This window comes from Anabrus simplex, chromosome 1, assembly GCF_040414725.1.
Source record: "Anabrus simplex isolate iqAnaSimp1 chromosome 1, ASM4041472v1, whole genome shotgun sequence".
In the NCBI taxonomy this organism is placed as follows: Eukaryota; Metazoa; Arthropoda; class Insecta; order Orthoptera; family Tettigoniidae; genus Anabrus; species Anabrus simplex.
In genome coordinates this window covers 1,792,748,786-1,792,770,520 of record NC_090265.1, presented here as the reverse complement: position 1 = coordinate 1,792,770,520, position 21,735 = coordinate 1,792,748,786, and the positions used below count along the sequence as shown (strand labels likewise).

General features: G+C 38.5%; 1 protein-coding gene across 2 annotated transcripts in view; it reads left to right on the top strand.

Moving 5' to 3' along the window:
- The window catches only part of LOC136858775 (mucin-5AC), a 41,819-nt gene that overhangs the window by 4,836 nt on the left and 15,248 nt on the right, over window positions 1–21,735 (top strand). The window contains exons 2-3 of one of the 2 annotated variants that reach the window (XM_067138566.2): window positions 3,084–3,156; window positions 14,044–14,081. In XM_067138566.2, coding sequence (XP_066994667.2) covers window positions 3,133–3,156; window positions 14,044–14,081 — 62 coding nt within the window. In that variant the 5' untranslated portion in view covers window positions 3,084–3,132. The remainder of the gene's footprint in view (window positions 1–3,083; window positions 3,157–14,043; window positions 14,082–21,735) is intronic. The other variant, XM_067138567.2, reaches the window with a different exon arrangement.

Sequence of the window (21,735 nt, the reverse complement as noted above, 5' to 3'; positions counted from 1 at the left end):
TATATTTCAGACAAGATTTTTTTTTTTTTTTACTAAAGTACACAGTTTTGGGCGATTAGCAGAATTACGTTGCCTGTGTAGCACAATCCAGCACGTGTACATTAGGCCTACTTTTATTTTCTTGTAGGAACTGGCAGCCAAACACGATAAAAATTATCCTGCCTGACTAAATGGCTCAGACGGTAGAGCGCTAGCTTTCTGAGCCCAAGTTGCCATATTTGGTATTTGAAGGTGCTCAGATAGGTCACCTTTGTGTCAGTAGATTTACCGGCCCGTAAGGGAACTCCGCCGGGGAAAAACTCCGGCACTTCAGCTTCTCCGAAAACCGTACTAAGTAGTCGGTAGGACGAAAAACCAAGACCACTATTTATTATTACATTGTATCCTACAGAGCACATTTCCCCCCAGCATTTTGAAAATAAATATAAAGTGAACAACGGTGTTACAAGACGCCTGCTGTCCAACGCCACACCTACAATATTTCGAATTTCCTAGTCACCCCATCCCCTCTGCTAACGATGAGGACTTTCAGTCCTACATCACCACTACTACTGAGCGAGTTGGCTACGTGCTTCGCGGTATATAGCTCTTAGCTTGCATTCGGGATATAGTGAGTTCTAATTCCACTGCCGACAGCACTGATAGCCGGTTTTCCGTGGTTCCCATTTCACATCAGGCAAATACGGGGGCTGCTGTGCCTTAATGCCACTGACACTTCCTTCGTAGTCCTAGTATTTTCCTATCCCATCGTAGCTATAAGGCATGTCTGAGTGGGTGCTACATAAGGCAAATAAAAATCGGCGTTACCATAATCTTCTTCCAAAGATAATCGAAGTGAATTATTCAGGAAAGTTAACTTATGTGATTTAAGATCATTATCACAAGAAGAACTGTTCTCTTTTTCAACAATTATTTCAAATTGTTTATCCTACAAATTCTTGTTATTATTATTATTATTATTATTATTATTATTATTATTATTATTATTATTATTATTATTATTATTATTAAGGGATACTTTATTACACCATTGTTCACTTCAAACCTTGTACCCCACGGCTCTAGAATACTTATTTTTCGTAAATTATTATTAGTTTTATGTCCTATTAACTACTTTTTCGGATAAGCCAGGTGCCGGAATGTTGTCCCGCAGGAGTTCCGAGGGATATGAGCACCTTCAAATACTATTGTACTGAGCCAGGATCGAACCTGCCAAGTTGTTTAGTGTCGGCTCCTTGGCTGAATGATCAGCGTGCTGGCCTGTGGTTCAGGGGGCACCGGATTCGACCGGGTTGAGGATTTTAACCGGGTAGTCGACAATTAATTACTCTGGATCCGGGACTGGATAACCTTCTTCATCTACACACAACAGAACATACTGCAAACCACTACAGAAACACGCAATATTAAATACATCACTCCACCTAGGGTTGGCGTCGTGAGGAAGGGCATCCGGTCGTAAAATTAGGCTAAATCCATACAAAATTCCAATTCCAGGTAAATGGAAAGATACTAGGATTTATTATTATTATTATTATTATTATTATTATTATTATTATTATTATTATTATTATTATTATTATGAAAGTTATATGAATTATTTCTCGATGTTATATTACTTTGCTCAAGGTTTTCTGTTCTATATTTTCATTCCCTGTAAGTGGGTCTAAATTTTTGGCAATGTCTTGTGATTTGTTTTGTAATTTGGACTACTGGAAATGCGCTAATTTTCTTTCTTTATACAATATGTAAGTACGTAGCCTGTATCTTGTATTTTTAATGTCCTTTTAAACAGACATTGCGCATCTTTGAGTGCTTCCCTAATAAAGAAAACTGTGAAACGGTATTTATTCCCGCAGCCTCTGTACTTGCTTCATCACAAGCCCACTCGATTTGATCGCTTAAAATATGGCGGACGTGGCTTTCAAGTAGATTCAAATATGGTGGTCCAATAGCCACTCTATAGTCCTCTTTCTAGCTCGTTGGGTGATAAATATTCGCAACATTCGTATTGAAAACAATTCTGCTGCCATATGTGTCGTTACCGTATGTAAGGGACTTTGCTAACGCCAGTCGAAGACAGTGGAAACTCGTTTAAAACAGGGCACCGTTTGTATCTGCTGTATATAGAAGGCAGAATAGTGATAACGTGAGGATGGAGATGACGAACAAGGGTTGCCTCGTTACCACGACGTTGGTTTCCTGTCTGCGCTAAGATGATGACGCTAATATTGTAGATAGATCCCCCAGCCCAAAAAACATATCCATGTTAAAAGAGGCAAAGACTTTTCGACATTCCCTCATGTAACATGAATGACAATGACAAACGTATCGTTCATTTCATTTGCTTATTCATTTAACATTAATGTTGCAAACATTTCTTAGCAGATAAGGTAGCGGCGCCGATACTACGAAAAACCTACAATTAAGCAATTTCCTCAGTTTACCGTTAGTTGAAGGGCTAAAGGAACCGAAAAGAATTCAAATTATCAGGCGTGGATAACTCTATCAATCCAAAAAAAAAATTTCGAAAATCGCTTCCGGCCTAAATGCAGTTCCGGAGAAACAGCCTTAAATCACTTTTTTCTTTACTCGTTTGCTTCTTTATTGAAATTCTAGCTGAATTAATTTATATAATGCTTCAATACCCTCAGGCCTTTTTGATCTTATAAAAATGTCCACACTGTCTGTAAGTCTGTATGTGAAACTCTGCATTGACTCACATAGCGCTGTTAGTGGTGCTTAAATGAAACAATACATTCACTGACGTTAGCACTCGTAGTGGCAGAAAAAGGCAAACTAATCGACCGGATAACGACGATTAAGAAAAGGATTCTAATTTATAGGAATAAATAAAGAACATGATCTCATACTTTATTATGATTTATGTTATTTACCTAAACTTCGTAGCTCATATTCCTAGGATGTTTTCAAACTTGAGTTGCTTGCCTGAAGGGATAGAACGGTGGATTTTTGCACTGCTTACCAAACTGTTTAACGTGTTAATGGTAAAATGGTCCTCAATATACTTAACTGGTTGAATAATAAATGTGTTTTAATAAACTTACAATTTTCATCCTCAGCCTTACAAGGTGTGTTCCAGACTTGCTGCAATCTCCTGTCTACGTCAGTATGCTGAACATAATAATATGCCTCGTAAGTATTTATGATTGATATTTTCCTTCTTTCAGTCAATTTTGAGTTATTTATATCGCATGTTGGCCGGCTCCGTGGCGTAGGGATAGAGTTTCATGAGATATGCTAGTTCGTTATGTTCCTGTGTACCATGCAGAGCTGTAGAAAATGAGTTCTAACATGCAAATAAAGCCTTTCCGGACTCATGTTCACATAACACATTTTCTTTTTCCATGTGTGAGAAATGTGTCGTGGAAGTCTTGACATACAACCTGTATAAGACAACTGTAAGATGCACTAACTTCTTCCTAACTACCCTGCCTTCAATTCTACGTTTTATCTGCCTATGTGGACAGTGTGTATAATTTAACGCCCAATCGATTTTGTACGAAATCAGTGGCGGCTGCTCTTTAAGGGACAGGCTCACGTGCCCCCACCCTCTTATATAATGTGAGCCTCCTTGGTTTTGATTTAAAATGGGAAAATGTTCGAAATTAAGGTATTTACGTCATCATGGCATAAATACAGCCAATTGCATGTGTCATGTGCTTCTATTCTGGCCTGTATGGCTGAAGGAAGAATGTATAACGAAACCTTTCTGCTACTTTGCCCCTGGGCATGTGGATGAGGAAGAACACTGCAAACATTACAGGAGCCTCTGTCACAAGCTCGATGTGTCCGTAGCTCACTGCTGGCACTGTGGGGGGCGGTAGATCGGGGATACCTTTATACCCTGGAGTGCAATACGAAGGCTGAAAATTTCTTCTTATAGTGCGTTAGTAATTGCGAGTGCCCTGTGTAAAATTTATAAATCCAACAATTAAATCGTTATATTTAGTAGTTTCTTCATAAAGATGAAAACAGTCCTAATGATGTTGCTCTCTTTAATTCAGTGTCCATTATCTTACAATAATAAAACGAAGTGTTTGTCTGTGTGTGCGATGCCCATTCAAATCTACGGCACGCACAGATCTGAAATTTTGAACATACGTAGATGGTAAGGGGTCCGAATGCACCTCGAAGCCGAAGTTTTCATTTTCGGTTTCGTTCGAAAAACCGTCCAGAAACGTGTGCTCGCTATGACAATCCAAAGTGCTGTCCGCAAGATTAAATATATAGATTCACTGTCGCTAGGCAACGTACATAGGATGGGTAGAGAACACAAGGCAAGGAGACATTTTAAGTCCATGGTGTAGGAAGCCATTTTCGGCCCCACACACAAAGACCCAAATATCCGGAAGTGTTTGTCAGGGTATACGTGTGCGATGAGCAGGCACATCTAGATCTGAACTTTTTAACATAGGCATATTGTTCGATGAATATTTATACAGGTAAAGAAGACCTGTTTGCATTAACTGTTTAATCATTTCTTATTTACCCGATATCAATTATATTCACTAAAATGTCAGAGAATAAATACTACGCGGATTTCAGAAATCTATATATATAAAATAAGAATTTTGTCTGTACATTGCTCAGAATTTTAAAAGAATGGTATTTCTGTATCAGTCATGTCCACAATAACAAGGGAATGCACTTTTTACTTTTCCGTAATTTCTGTCTGTCTGTCTGTCTATCTGTCTGTATGTATGTACACGCATCACTAGAAAACGGCCAAAGAGAATTTAATGAAAATCGGTATGCAAAGTCGGGGAATAAGTTGCTACAATCTAGGCCATAAATAATTTTATTCACGCTGATAGAAATGGTAGTTTAGGGGAAGGGCTAAAATTGAATTTTCAAATATTTGTATTTTGTAGTCCTATCTTAATAAAAATTGGTATTCAAAGTCGAGGAATACGTCGAAACAATCTAGGGTATAAATAATTTTATTCACGCTGAATGAAATGGTAGTTTAGCGGAAGGCCTAAATTTAATTTTGAAATATTTAGTGGTCCTACTTCATTGAAAATTGGTATGAAAAGTCGGAGAATTCGCCATTGCAATTCAAGCTATAAATAATTTTATTTACGCTGAGTGAAATGGTAGTTTAGGGGAAGGCCTAATATTTAATTATCAAATATTTATATTATTAGTTGTCGTATCAATAAATACTACATAACCAAAGTTATATAGAATTACATTTCCGACCATTTGTCTTATACATTTTTATCGTACCGGCTATGATAACACAGATATTCATGAATTTGTATTGTTGTTGCTAAGTCCATATCAACGCCGAGCCACGAGAAAATGGGTTAACAGAATTTAATGAAAATCGGTATATGGAGTCGGGGAATAAGAAACTACAGTCTAAGCTATAAACAATTTTATTCATCCTGGGTGAAATTGTAGTTTAGGGCAAGGCGCCTAAAATATAATTTTTAAATACCAATGTTATTAGTCCCACCGAAAAGTATTATATGAAAAAGTTATAGAGAATACAATTTCCGATCATTTATCTTTTATTCAGTTTTACCGTGCCGACTATGATGAGTGGTATTTCAGAGTCGGAATAAAACGAAATGTGAAGGCCTACAATATCGAAAGTGCATAACATTGAATAACAATAACATTACACTGACCATTGTTTGTTGTGATGTTCTTTGTTATGCAGCCTCTCAACTCCTATAGATGGGATTACTGCTGCGTACCGATATAACAACCTGACTGAATACTGGCGGGAAATAGCCGGAGAGTTAGAAAACTTTCTTCTTTAGCATGCCATTCCTCTGGTTCATTCATTTTCTGATACAGCTGGAACGTAACACACTGGTTCATCATAGTACTGTATTTCAGCTATTCGATCCCTACTCTGACGCGCTGTTTTGATTGAGCAGTGTGCATACTTAAGGCAGAGCCTTACTTAGTGGTAGTAGCAGTAGTAGTAGTAGTAGTAGTACGGCCTGGTCTAGAATAACAAATTAGACCTATTCCGAAAAATAGCATCACGATATTCACTAAATAATTCAAAATTCAACCCTGAAAAGAGCCGTTCTTTAAGAAAAGCTTCTCTCTCTTCACTTTTATTAAATTCTACATTCAATTTATTCCAAATTAACAGTGAAGAGGGGGTTTCTCCTCTGGCTTGAAGGAAGAAATTTGCCTTCAAGTCAGATAGGTTTCTCCGCCGCCAGTGTAGTGAATTGATATTTTCCTACTCATCGGGTACTTCTAGGAAACAGATTAGTAATTGGGTACAGTTTTCTGACCCTCTCCCCGCCGAAGAAAGCCGAAGAGTGTTCACGGATCACGGCTGTCTGCAGCTTTGTCATTCCAGCTCTGGAACTTTGGACTGTTCGTTAAAAGTGAGAAAATGTGTGGTGTTTCATTTGAACGAGTATTTCATAATATGAAAGCATTGTTTCTAATCGCGCCATTTCTACTGACGTCATTGTAATGTATGTACATTTCAGTTGGGAAAACCACTAAGACAGTCTTTCTGAGGATGTAAAAAGGCATTATAATGAAAACATCCCAATCTGATTGTGACTGATGGTATGCAATTGGGTCTACCATTACAGTGAAAATTCCCTAACTCAGTCTTCATATGAGAAAAGATGTTTGGTGACTTCCTGTCGCGTTTCTAGGGTAACGTTAAGAGCTGTACAATTTAATACAATCTTGCTCACAATGTGTACACTACCTAACCTAGAATTCAGTATACAATGTAGAATTCCGTAGCGAAGCACGGGTACATCAGCTAGTCTATATATATATAAAGTAACTTGTCCTGACTGACTGACTGATTCATCATCGCCGAGCCAAAACTACTCGACATAAAGAAATGAAATTTTGGGGATATATTCATATTAAGATGTAGGTGCTCGCTAAGAGAGGATTTTTTGATATTCCGTCGCTAAGGGGGTGAAAAGGGGGGTGAAATTTTAAAAAGAGTGTATCTATATCTCAAAACTTTAAAAGTTTACAGATGTAAAAATTGGTATTTAGAATCTTCTTTTAAAATAAGGATACACGTATTTTTTTGTTTTCTGAAAACCCCAATAGAAGGGGTGGAAAAGGGTGAAAATGGGGAAAAATGGGTTGAATGCCTTCAATCAGGATACCGGTACTTATATCTCAGAAACTGAAGATATTACAGACCTGAAAATTGGTACTTTTGATCTCTTTTAAAAATAAAGAAATACGTATTTTTTTGTTTTTGGAAAATCCAATTAATGGGAGGGTGAAAAGGGGGTGAATTTTTATAATGAGTGAATCTATATCTCCAAACTTTTAAAGTTTGCAGATGTAAAAATTGGTATTTAGAATCTTCATTAAAAATAAAGAAACACGTATTTTTTTGTTTTCGGAAAATCGCAATAGGAGGAGTGAAAGGGGTGGAAAAAGGGTTGAATGCCTTTAATGAGGCTACTTATATCTCAGACCTGAAAATCGGTGTTTGGGATCTCCTTTAAAAATAAAGAAACACGTATTTTTTGTTTCTGGAAAATCCAATTAAGGGAGGGGGTGAAAAGGGGGTAATATTTTAAAATGAGTGTATCTATATCTCAAAACTTTTAAAGGTTATAGATGTGAAAATTGGTATTTAGAATCTCCTTTAAAAATAAAGAAACACGTATATTTTGTTTTCGGAAAATCCTAATAAGAAGGGAAGGAAAGGTTGAAGAAGGGGTCGAATGCTTTTCATGAGTCTACTTATATTTCAGAACCTGAAGATATTACAGACTTGAAAATTGGTATTTGGGATCTACTTTAAAAGTAAGGAAACACGTATTTTTTCCTTTTTGTAAAATCCAGATATTGGGGGTGAAAAGGGGGGGTGATTTTTTTAAAATGAGTGTGTCTACATCTTAAAACTTTAAAATGTACAGATGTAAAAATTGGTAGTTAGAATCTCCTCTAAAAATAAAGGAACACATATTTTTTTGTTTCCTGTAAATCCCAATAGAAGGGGTGTAAAAGGGGGGAAAAATGGGTTGAATGCCTTTAATGAGGATACATATATCTCAGAAACGAAAGATATTACAGAACTGAAAATTTGTATATGGGATCTCCTTTAAAAATAAAGAAACACGTATTTTTTAGTTTTTGGAAAATCCAATTAATGGCGGTTAAACAGGAGTGACAAATTGGGGTGAATTTTTTGAAAGACTATATCTACAGAATATCTTGGAATCGTAAAATGTTACAGACGTAAAAAGTGGGTGTTTGGAATCTCCTGTAAATGTAAAGAAACATAGGTGATTTGTTTTTGGAAACTCCACTTAAGGGGAACTCAAAAGGGGTGAAATTTTGAAATGAGAATTTTTACAGTATATCTAAAAAACTTAACATGTTACAGAAGTGAAAAATGGTATTGTTTATCTCTATTAAACATAAAGAAACGTGTATTTTTAGTTTTCGGAAATATCACCTGGGTGGAGGGGAGGGTAAAAGTGACTGAAAATGGTGTTGAATTCTTTTAATTAGGCTACTGATATATCAAAAATGCAGATTTTACAGACGTGAAATTTGATATTTTCAATCTGCTTTAAAAGTAAAAATACACGTATTCTCTAAAAATCCAATGAAGCGGGGGGGGGGGGGGTGTGTGAAATAATTGAAAAATTAATTGGCTTAATTGTATGAGAATACATACATCTAATAAAAACTAAAGTTATTACAGATGTGAAAATTCGTATTTGGATCTCCTTTAAAAACAAAGAAAAACGCGTTTTGGGCGGGAAACCATCTTGGAGGGCGGGAGTGTAAAGGAGTTGAATTCCTTTCATGAGGACACATAAATCAAAAACTGAAGAAGTTAGAGTCGTGATAATTGGTATTTAGAAGATCCTTTACTATTAAAGAAACAAGTATTTTTTTCGGGAAAGTTCACTTGGGGGGGGGGGGAGTAGTGTGAAATGAAGTGAAAAAAGTAAATTACTTTTATGGGGATACTTATATCTCAAAACTGAAGGTAATAGACGTGAACATTGGTGTTTGGAATCTCCCTTAAACATAAAGAAACAAGCCTTCTTTTAATTTTTTTTGGGGGGGGGGCGGTAAATAAACTTAACGGCGGTGGGGTGTAGAAGGAGGTGAGACCAATTGATTTTACTGTTATTAATGTACTTATAAGGATCCTCCGTTGCTCAGGCGGCACCGCTCCGGCCTCTCAAAGCTGGGTTCCGTGGTTCAAATCCCGGTCACTCCATGTGACATTCGTGCTGGACAAAACGGATGCGGGATAGGTTTTTCTCCGGATACTCCGGTTTTCCCTGTCATCAGCCATTCCAGCAACACATAATAGTAATAATAATAATAATAATAATAATGTTCCGGACCGTCGTCAAATGTGCGGACCGCGCTGGCAACGGCTCCTGGACGGGTAATGACTAAGAATGCAGTCCGGCCGCGGGTTCAGTGCCGCCAAATCACCCAATATGACACCACGCCGGATCTCCTGAAGGATTTTATCCATATTAAAAATGATTAACGGAAAAGATGGCAAAGATTTACGGACCCAACTGACCAGGAGGAATACCTGAGCCTAGCCCGGGAAGTACGAAATCGATTGTTGGAAAGGAATATTGAAAAAATGGGAGGAAACGTGCTGTAAAATAATAGAAAACGAGTCAGATCGGGAATTTTGGAGGATTCTCGCAGAAAACGAGTCAGATCGCGAATTTCAGCGGATTATATATCTAAAACAATAAGCATTCAATTATAAATTTCAGTATAATACCGTAGCGAAGCACGGGTATCTTGCTAGTCATCAATAAAACGTGAACCATATTTTCTTTCAACTAACTCAATTTATATTATTTATTTTATATTTTATTCAGAGGAAACATAAGTTAGATAAACAAGGAGCTGTCCGTGCGGTTAGGGGCACGCATCTGGGAGCTCGTATTCCCGAGACAGTGGGTTCGAACTTCACTGTCGTCAGCCCTGAAGATGGTTTTCGGTGGTTTACCATTTTCAAACCAGGCAAATGCTGGATCTGTACCTTAATTAAGGTCATGGCCGCTTCCCTCGAACTCCTACCCCTTTCCTATCCCATCAAGAAAGAAAGAAAGAAAGAAAGAAAGGAAGGAATAGTAACACATATACCAGTCAAGATACCATTTAAAGTCCATGGCACAGGAAGCTATTTTCGTTCTGTCCGTGATATCCGGAATTGTTTGTCAGTTTGTATGTGTGCGATGTCCAGCCAAATCTACCGGAAGTAGAGATCTGACATTTTTAACATACGTGGGCACAGCATTTCACCGATCACTCTTGACTGTGTCAAAGAGCGACTTTTGTTTCAAGAAATGAAGCCGTCAGCGTCATCAGCAAGCAACATTTACGGTTTAATAAGACGATCCATTCTGTGCAGTCATAACACTCCTGTAAACTCAAACGATCCAGACGATGGTGATACTAATAATAATGTCAGCCTGAGTACTTCAGACGGTAGAGTCTGAGCTCAAGTTGGCATGTTCGAACCCGGCACAAATACGTCAGCCTGCTGTCTGTAAATTTACTGGCGCGTAAAAGAATTTCTGCGGGACAAAATTCCAGTACTTTGGCGTGCCCGAAAACTGGACGTGTTCTGTTTAGTTTAGTTTAGCTTATTTCTGATCTCGTCTGATTGACCCCTTCAATTCACACCTCACGAGCCGCCACTGTAACAAATCTTGATTTCTTTGTAGTTAGGAAAATGAAATCTCAAAATTAATGCAAGTTGGTGTTATGTAAACCCAGTCAAACAGAAGTAGCAATCGTCAACCTTGCCATGGACAAAATCGAGCAAGTAAGCCATATAGTTTAATTACTATGCAACCCTGTACATTCACAATAATGGTCGCATATTTGAAGTAAGAGAAGAGTAGCAACGGAAAAGGGAACTCTGCAGGACGAGGGACAATTACTTACCAACAAGCTCATAAGGACAGACACACGCAAGGCCATCGTAAAAACTTTTGTTTGCAATGTACTTCTGCACGAGAGTGTGCAAGGATGTTGATATTTTAATCTTCAGTGTAAAAAGGAACAGGCTTTGGTTGTTTGTACTGATGTCTATTTTATTTGGAGTTTTGGGCTTTCCCTTTATAAGTATAACATTGTACGTACAGTTTTTATATAGAATCCCAACAACAGAAAAGTGAAATTTAATTTCTAAACTCCCACATTTATTGCCTGGGATTAAAGAATATTCTGGATGTGGTGCTGGTAAAACCACATGAGCTCTATAGAGAAACCGAAGTAATAGATGGTATTAGTGAAGCTGTTTTTGTGGTAATTAAAAATAAATGTGAAAGAAAGGAAGATATTAAAAATAGGACTATTAGGTACTAACATATGGCTGATAAAACAGGCATGAGGGAGTTTAAAAAAGTAAATATGGTCGGTGGAAAACTGTGAATAAAAATGTAAACAGACTCTGGGATGGGCTAAGAGCAATTGTTTAGCAGTGTGAAAATAGGTTTGCACCTTTAAAGGTGGTAAGGAAGGGTAAAGATCCAATATATTGCAACAGAGAAGTAAGGAGACTGAAAAGGAGGTGCAGGTTGGAAAGAAATGAGTTAGAAATGGCTGTGGAAGTAAAGGGAGATTGAAGGAACTTACTAGGAATATGAATCTAGCAAAGAAGTCAGCTAAGGATAACATGACGGCAAGCATAATTGGCAGTCATACACATTTTAGTGAAAAATGGAAGAGGATATATAGGTACTTTAAGGCAGAAACAGGTTCCAAGAAGGACATTCCAGGAATCATTAAGCAACAAGGGGAGTGTGTATGCGAAGATCTTCGAAAGGCAGAAGTATTCAGTCAGCAGTACGTAAAGATTGTTGGTTACAAGGATAATGTCCAGATAGGGGAAGTGACTAATACAAAAAAGTATTAAAGTTTGCCTATGATAACAATGACATTTACAGTAAGATACAAAAGTAGAAAACTAGAAAAGCAGCTGGAATTGATAAGGTTTCTGGGGATATACTAAAGACAATGGGTTGGGACATAGTACCATATCTGAAATACTTACTTGATTTTTATTGTTTGCATGAAGGAACTACACCAAATGATTGGAGAATTGCTATAGTAGCCCCTGTGTATAAAGAAAAGGGTGATAGACATAAAGCTGAAAATTACAGGCCAATCAGTTTGATATGCATTGCATGTAAGCTTTGGGAAAGCATTCTTTCTGGTTATATTAGACATGTTTGCGAAATTAATAACTTGTTCCACGGAAGGCAGTTTGGGTTTAGAAAAGGTTATTCGATTGAAGCTCAAATTGTAGGACTCCAGCAATGTATTGCAGATATCCTGGATTCAGGAGGTCAATTGGACTGTATCACGATTGACCTATCTAAGGCATTTGATAGGGTAGATCATGGGATGCTACCGGCATAAATTAGTGCAATTGGATTTGATAAAAGAGTGACTGAATGGGTGGCTATGTTTCTACAAAATAGAAATGAAAGAATTAGAGTAGGCGAAGCTTTATCTGCACCTGTAATAATTAAGAGGGGAATTCATCAAAGCAGTATTATTGGACCTTTATGTTTTCTTATATATATCTATGATATGTGTAAAGAAGTGGAATCAGAGATAAGGCTTTTGGAGATGATGTTATTGTGTAAAGAGTAATAAATATGTTACAAGATTGTGAGCAACTGCAAAATGACATCGATAATGTTGTGAGTTGGACAGTAGGCAATGGTATGAATATAAACGGGGTTAAAAGTCAGGTTGTGAGTTTTACAAATAGGAAAAGTTCTCTCAGTTTAAATTACTGCGTTGATGGGGTGAAATTTCCCTTAGGAGGACATTGTAAGTACCTAGTTCTTAATATAAGGAAAGATCTTCATTAGGGTAATCCCATTAATATGATTGTAACCAAAGGGTACAGATCTCTGCATATGGTTATGCGGGTATTTAGGGGTTGTAATAAGGATGTAAAGGAGAAGGCATATAAGTTACTGGTAAGACCCCAACTAGAGTATGGTTCCAGTGTATTAGACTCTCAACAGGATTACTTGATTCAAGAACTGGAAAACATCCAAAGAAAAGCAGCTCGATTTGTTCTGGGTGATTTCCGACAAAAGAGTATCGTTACTAAAATGTTGCAAAGTTCGGGCTGGGAAGAATAGGGAGAAAGGGGACGAGCTGCTCTACTAAGTGGTATGTTCCGAGCTGTCAGTGAAGAGATGGCGTGGAATGACAACAGTAGACGAATAAGTTTGATTGGTGTCATTAAAAGTAGGAAATATGACAATAAAAGATAAAGTTGGAATTCAAGAAGACAAATTTTGGCAAATGTTCGTTTATAGGAAGGGGAGTTAGGGACTGGAACAACTTACCAAGGGAAATGTTTAATAAATTTGCAATTTTTTTTGGCAATCATTTTAGAAAAGACTAGGAAAACAACAGATAGGGTATCTGCCACTTGGGCGACTGTCCTAAATGTAGATCAGTAGTGGTTGATTGATTGATTGATTGATTGATTGATTGATTGATTGATTGATTGATTGATTGATTGATTGATTGATTGATTGATTGATTGATTGATTGATTGATTGAATACCTGGCTGGTAAACTATCGATGTTACACCCGGCTATCAAACCTCAGGCATGTAAGAATATCCAGGATTGTAGAAACAGGTTAACTGGAAATCGTTATTTTTCTGGGCGTTTCTTCTGCAACTGCAGCAGACATCTTCAGCAATCAGAATTTCCTTAATGACGTTAAGATAACAACTACTGTATATGAAGGACTTCGGTATTAACGGAACAACAGCCTGAAATATTGTATGCAATCGTCTCATGCTCGTGTCACCACACGAATTAAACGCGACTAGCTTCTGATTGGGTCTGGTGAATGATGTGGGTTGGACGTAATGTAACAGAAGTGGACGAAACGTGTAGAAGAGTAAGAGGTCCAGTGGACCTCGGGTCTAAGAATATTCTCCTTCTATTTTCACAGGCGGTTTTCTTGTTTTCACCAGTACATTACCATATCTTTGTGCTCTTTTTCAGGTTCTGTTGGGAGCTGGAGTCTTTGCAGCTGATGAGAAGTAAGTACAGCTTATAAAATACTACACAATTCATTATTCATTTTGAATTAGTATATGGTAGAACCATGACATTGGTCTAGCCAATAGTGTGCTTGGCATCTGTCTGAGTTCCATTCGTAGTCATAACCTTGGAGGATCAATTGTCTTCATTAAGGACAATTTTGCAAATAATTGACACGAAAAATAATAGCCATCGACTCGAAAATAACAAACTGACAGGCATACTTATTACAGAGTTGGCCAAAAGTTACGATCAGAACGTATTTCAAATAACTTAGCATATGCAGTAGTTTCGCGGTTACATGGATCTGGAGATGTGTTTTAGGTTCATCCCTGCCCGTAGTACGTCTGTCTTCTGGTAGACGTCACTCAAGTAACAACACTCCATGAAAATACGGCATGTGATCGTGTTCTGTTTTGCTTGTGGTTCGGACGACTGTTACCAAGGTGGTACTGTTGTGTTATAATGGTGGATACAGGCAGATTTACAAATGAAGAAAGTCCTCTTCTTAGCGTATGGGTACATGGAAAGGAACGAACGGGTGAGACATGATGAAATTAGGGAGAACCTTTTAACATGACAACGATAATTAAGTCACTGAACGCTTAAATACATCTTTGCTTCGCACACCAGCAAAATAGAAAAGGAAGCGGTCGGCGGAAATGGACATTTCTAGAACCTCCATGCATTTTGGGATGAAGAATCATGGTTACCGTTCATTTCGAGACGGCAGCATCGGTGAATTAAGTGATCACGACATGAATACGCGACGTGATTCATGCCAACAGCTATTATACAACTTCTCCAACATTAGGGGTTCGCCGTAAGGTTATGAATGTGCTGTGTATCTTAGCTCCCGGTCTCGAAATGTGCATATCTGGGCGAAAGATAACCCTCGTTATTATGAAGAAATTAAGCAACACCCTCCTCATGTTATGCTAGGGGCCGGTGTTACCAGTTAATCCGCCCGTATTTCTTCGATGGGTCTGTGACAGGAGAATCGTACCACCAGATGTTATCTCACTGGCTATTACCTGAACTCGACAAGGTTGGTCTGGTGAACGACGTAGTCATGGACACTACTGGACGCCTGTTCACGACTGCTTCAACAACCAGTTTCCGTTATGGATTGAACGTGGAGGGCCTGTCATATCGCCGCCCAGAAGCCCGGACTTAACAACGTGTGATAATTCCCTGTGGTCCTTCTTAAAGGAAAATATTTCCGCAACTCTTATGACCGTCGAGAAAATGATCACCCCCAAAATGCTGCGCCGGGCAAGCAGACGCACACGGCAGCGAATCCAACTCTGCGCCCAGAAAGATGGTGAGCATAGCGAGAGAGTTTGAGTCTGTCTTATTCCATTCTGGCTTGCACTTTTCTGTTAAGTACAATTGTTTGCCTTTCTTGTTACTTTTTGTTTCATAAAATAACATTAAACAATTCCGATCGTGACTTCTATCTGCAGAAAGGGAGTTGGTGATCGGTTTGTTAGAACTTGTAATGCGTGACTACAAGTATGGAGTTACTGATTTTCTTCAAAACTCGATAGGTTCATCTACCTCAAAATCAATCAATCAATCACTACTGATCTGCATTTAGGGCAGTCGCCCAGTTGGCAGATTCCCTATCTGTTGTTTTCCTAGCCTTTTCTCAAATGATTGCAAAGAAATTGGAAATTTATTGAACATCTCCCTTGGTAAATTATTCCAATCCATAACTCCCCTTCCTATAAACGAATATCATTCTTCTTTCTTGTCTCTATTCCATTCTTGCCATGCTTTTTTCTTTCACTGCTTCTCTCACATTCTGTCAACATACGTGTCCTAAATTTTGTTCTTATGCCCCTTATCTAACGAGGAAATGTCTATTTAAATTTAACAACGTCCAGTGTTCATGTGAGTGTCTGTATCACTGCCGATGTTGTGGCCGGCACGACCGTCTCAGATCGAGGTGGACCAGCCTGCACAATCGGTCTTCTTCCTGCCTTCGTCGCACACTCTTGCCATCATCTGTGTTGCCACCTGCGCATGCGTATGGCACTGTATATCTCATTATCTAGTCGACCTGCCATACCAAGAAAAACTACTGTGTAACTACTATTGGAGTGACGGCCGAAGAAACAACTGTTGGTTTAGAAGTTAACAATCGTTGCCACATCAGCCGTATTCAATAATGTTATTATTATGAAAATCATTCCCGCAAGGTTTACTGTATAACATTTAGAAACCTCTGTGCCCACGAAACAACGAAAATTACAAATACAAAGCGCAGTTTACCACCATTAAAACCGAAAGAAGTTCATACGAGTCGGAAAAAGATATTTTGAAATAGCATTAAAGAGTTTTCCTCAAAGTAATAACTGGGTTAAAACGGGTTAAAGGGGTCCAACCCAAGTTGTAGTTCTAAAGTAACACCAACACATGCTTATAGGTGCGAGACATGACTTTGTATGTGAACGTGCTGTATTTACAATTCTAAGGCAATAGTAATTCGACCGCTCAATCTACTGTAGGTTACAGTCTAAAGTATTGAAATACTCAAGGTGCGTATAAATTTGTAAGTGGCGGTGTTGTAATGTTAAGCTAGTAGTAAGCTCAATCTATAGTATTGGAAGCCATAGTGTTAAGCACTGGAAATACTTAACTTGTGTGTGACTATGTATATGATGATGCTGCATTTAGTATGTTGTACTAGCAATATTTCCTGTAATGGAATTACTTGTTGTTCTCTTGTTATTCTTGTTGTTTGTGGATAGTTATGTTTTAACTTTATTATAACACTACTGTAAGTTATTATTATCGCCGGTAAATTTCCTAATTGCGATGTGTTTGTCAGTGGAGAAACATGGGATATTTATAGAAGACGTTTAAAACGTACCACTATTGAGCTGTGTTAGAAGAAAAGGGGGCAAGATGGAGGAAGAAAGTTCATTACCTTGGAATATGGCAGTATCATTAGCATTGAGGTCATGATCATCAAGCATCCACTTCGAAAGGCCAGACATGTCGCCCGGTCATCTATTACGTCTTCTTCCTGGCATTCTTCCCATCTTACATGATTTCTGCCTTCTTGAATTTTGCCCGGTCTTCGGAAGTATGGACACCTATGGCTCACATGGCGGTCCGTCTAGCGCTCAGGTCGGCCTCAAGGCTATCCATCTCGACTGAGTGCAAATGCTCACTTCGTGGTAGATTCTACGTTACCTCCGACAACATGCCCGTACCACCTCAAGTCCGACTTCTACGCACAGTATGAACAAGAGTGGTGTCAGGGCGGATCCTTGGGGAACTCCCACTCGAACGATAAAGCGGTGCCGTAACGCGCACAGAGCTTGTAGAATCGTGGTACAGTAGTTGAGACACCATGGGAAAGGAGAGAACACCAGAAATGCAGGACTCAGTGAAACTGCATTTCTAAATCTAGAATGGTCATATGGACCGTACTTTCGTGTAACCTGAACCCTGGTCGAATTTAACTACTGCAACGCCTCTGGGCCCAAATAACTTTGCGCCCGTTTCCTTAAACTTGATACAAGAAATTTGCAAATAGTATTATTTTATATAATGAATACAGTAATACATTTAAGGCCTCCAAAGTAAATATCAAAGACGTTAATACCATTAAGTAATAATAATAATAATAATAATAATAATAATAATAATAATAATAATACAGATTATTCCAACTGAGAGAGCATACTGATGTCAACTCTGCACAATTCCCTACCCTGGCTTTTAAACATTACCACGTAATCACAATGAGAGTGGAAATTGTCATGTTCCGTTCAACCGCTGATTTCCGTGCTTCCAATCATTGAAGGCAGTTTTTGCAGATTGGAATGTCCCTCTGAAAAGTTCACAAGTAGCACAAAAACATATCGTTGGCTGCAGGAATAAATCAGATATTCAGGTTTCATATCTCTTCAGTTAAAAGCTTTCTTTTAAGCAGCACTTTTGTCAGTAATCGCTAATTGTCTGAATACATCAGCGTAGAATTACAGAAAATGCCTTGATTCTGTTTCACTCCAATTTTAGCATAGCAGCCTCTAGTAACATTATTCAAAAGTCATGAATAAGGGCAATCGTTTGGTTTAAAAATACCTTCTCTAGATCGTCTTCACAATTCTCACTTGCAGTTCCAACAGCAGATTAATGGAAACGCAAGTAAAAGTGGGCGCACACACATCAAAGTTTTCTGTGCCGATACCATCATTTTTATTTTCGTCATTGCATGAGAAGTTGTTTGGATCCTGTGGGAAACACTTCTAATTTAGGTGTTTTAGAGAACAATTCACTTTCCTTTCTCTAATCTGCTAATGTGTGATAATTTGCGCCACTTACCGCAGTCGTTTTCGAACATACATGTTGTGTACGTAACACGGAAACCGCTTAATACAATTCTAAAAGATGAATAAAAATGGCTTTCACAGACTTCTCCCGAAATCTTGGTATTATGATTTGTCACTAGGTGGCGTTGATCCACCGCCCGCTTGACTAAGTACCATCTTGATACCCGTACACAGGGGGCTGTGGTGGTCGGCCTATTTATAACATTGCTGGAGGACCCGTGCTGCGCCGTCTGTCGTAGTCATGTTGTTTTGTCTGCCCTTTTCAGTGGTTTTATGAACATTTAATAAGAAGTGTGTTACGGTATGCCGCACTTCGTAGACAGAATTCATCCATTCAGACGTCATCATAACGTCTGCTTGGTAAATATGTATCTATATATTCGCTCTTTATATCCTGCACTTCTTGATGTAAAGCTTGGCATTGTGTCGTACAAGGCAATCATATTTTTAAGCGCAGTTCTTTTTTAATAGAACGGTTGTCTTGTGAGCTCATAGGTTCGTCTCGACGCAGCTTTTCTTTTTGCCAGGGAGAGAACTTTTTCTAAGATACGTGGCCTTTACTGGTTTTATAGTTCAGTTATTATGAGTTTCGACTTGACGTTTGAGCGCTGCCTTTTGGCGGAGGGTAAGTGAATTAATCAACAGCCAATCATAGACAGCCGATCGCTCCGATAGAGCGCGTTAGACTCCAGTTGCGGTTAGCAGTGTTGTCGATTTGTTGTTTACTGTAACCACGTGCTATCAGCTGTGTGTTGTATTGTGCTCAGTTCTTTTCGCGGTCTTTGTGTGTCTTTGTGCTAGGTTGTTGTTCGTTTATATTTCGCAGTTTAGAGTTTATAAATGTATTATTTAGTATTTTTAATAGTATAGCGCGTTATATTGTAGTAAATAGTGTTTAACAGGTGATCTATTTCATATAGTAGCTTAGTTTAACATTTCGTACGGTAGTTATATAGTAGGTTAATTTTAGGCCCGTGTGTGAATTTGATATTCTGTCATGTCGACGCCTACGTTTAAGGATGAAGCTCCCAAGAGAAGAAAGCCCTTCGGATGAGGTACTCCACTAAGGAGCCGGGCCCGGGAAATTGTTTGTAATGTTAGAGAGTCATTCTTGACAAAGCACCAACAATGGCGGCTAGAAAGAATGAGTTGATTAAGTGGTTGAAGGAGCACAATATTTCGGTTCGCGATGACATGGGGAAGGGGGATCTTACGCATCTCTTGAAACAAAACAAACCCCAGTACCCATTTTATGTGGTGGATAGCCAGAAGGAACGGGCATAAAGTAGTTCAGACGATTATGTTGAAGACTTTATTATCTCTTTAGGGCCAAGCGAGAGTGAAACCTCAACAGACGATGACAATGCCGATAGTGACTGAGAAAGTGGTATATTCGATTTGTAGGATTATTTCCTGTGTTACGGGAAACTGAATCTAACAGCAACGCGAGATCTTCTACATGGTGAGTAGAAATTTAATTTAATTTTCTCACGGTTTATCTGTTCGAGCATTGACATATTTTTATCTTGTAGCCTTATCCTAAATGTGTTGTGCATTATTGATCTTACGTGAATCATGTATGTTGCTACAAAGAATAACCGATTATGGACTTATATTCCAGTATTTACATTTCTGTTCGTGTTGTATATCAGCTGTTTGTATTCGTGGCAATTTGGCACCACCGGCTGACTTCCGGCTAACTGTCAAGTCGAAACTCATAAAAACGGAACTATAGTGTAGCTAGGTTATCCTTCGATAGGTGTTCCCAGATAATGTCTAAGGCGTATGTCATGATGAGGTCTGTTTGTACGTAGACTACTTTCTCTCAGCAGCACGTAAGTTCTTAAGAACGCTCTACCACCTGTTCAATATATATTTGGAAGCTGCGATATGTTAGAGAATTAGACCTCTTGAGTTTTGCCTCCCTGGTCCCGGAACGAACGCCCATGCCTAAATACGGTTCTGCCAGTAGCCGGAGAGAGTGGAGAGCATCCGTTGTTTCACCACCTTTAACGAAGCCACGCCGCTTTGGTGAGTCAGTAACATTGCTCTGCGGGGTTCATCAATCACTTTCTCAAAGCTTCATGGTGTGGCAGAGAAGATGAACTGGATGGCAGTTGGTTCCTGATCGGCATGTTGACACTGATCATGGAGGTGGACGGTACCTTCAGTGTAACTTACATATTGAAGAGTACCGCTATAAATTCAATTCCACGTTAATTTGTACAACGGTAGTTTCTTTTATGATATCCCCGTTCTTTTATACCTTCTCTTGCCTTCGTTGCTGTTGTTCAAAGTGCTGTGGACACTCGTGGACAATATGTCACCATATCGCCCGATTAGACTCCCAGTTGCCGGTGTTAATTTGGCAGTTCTTCACATTACCCTTCAAACTTCCATCGTACTCCCTGGTAACATTGCCCATTCTTCAATTATAATACAATGAAGTCCACTCATCAGGCCTCCCATGTTTGCAGCTGCCATTCACACAGTGAAGCAAACGCCATAGGCTGTATCGGCGAGGATGTTACTCATTGCACTCATATTTAGTAGTCAAATATCAGTTTGTTATTCATATTAGTTACATAAAGTTTGTGTACTCGTAGAGAGATAGATAAAGCTTTTATTAACTGTGGGGAAAGTTAGGGCTCCTGGCTCTTTCTTGCACCTAACCACACACAAACTTAAACTGACAAACTTAAAATACTAAGAACTACAAATAACACTAATGTTTGAGATAAAAATTAGAACATATACACACAAACAAGGAAAAACTCAACTGCCTATATAATAGAGTTTTGAAAAATACTAACTTTAATACAACTCGAAGATATGCAAAAGTAAAAATAATAAAAATCTCCCGGCCGACAGCGGTCTTGGGACTTGCTAGGTATTGCAGAACTGGAACTACATTTGCTGTCAGATTTATGGAATTTCTCCAGTCGCTGCTGGTTAAACCTTCGGCTTTTCTTACCCACTGATTGGCTGGTATATATAGTAAAACACTAGCTATGTTTCCTTCTAATAGGTACGGATTTTAAATATGTAATTAACTTGTTGACATACACTGTTAAATCAGGAAGTCATTGAGTCAGAAAAAGAGCTTAATCAAAGTAGTTAAGATGAAAGTTACAGATTGAAAAAAATACAGAATTCAACTTAATTTGAATTATCGATTAATCCAATGTTTTATTTTATTGTACAATAATTTCATGACATCATTTTCATACACAGTCCACTCATACGGTACCTTGCTGGAAGCACTTAACGAGGAACTGCTGGTAACAGGTTTTGAATATATTTT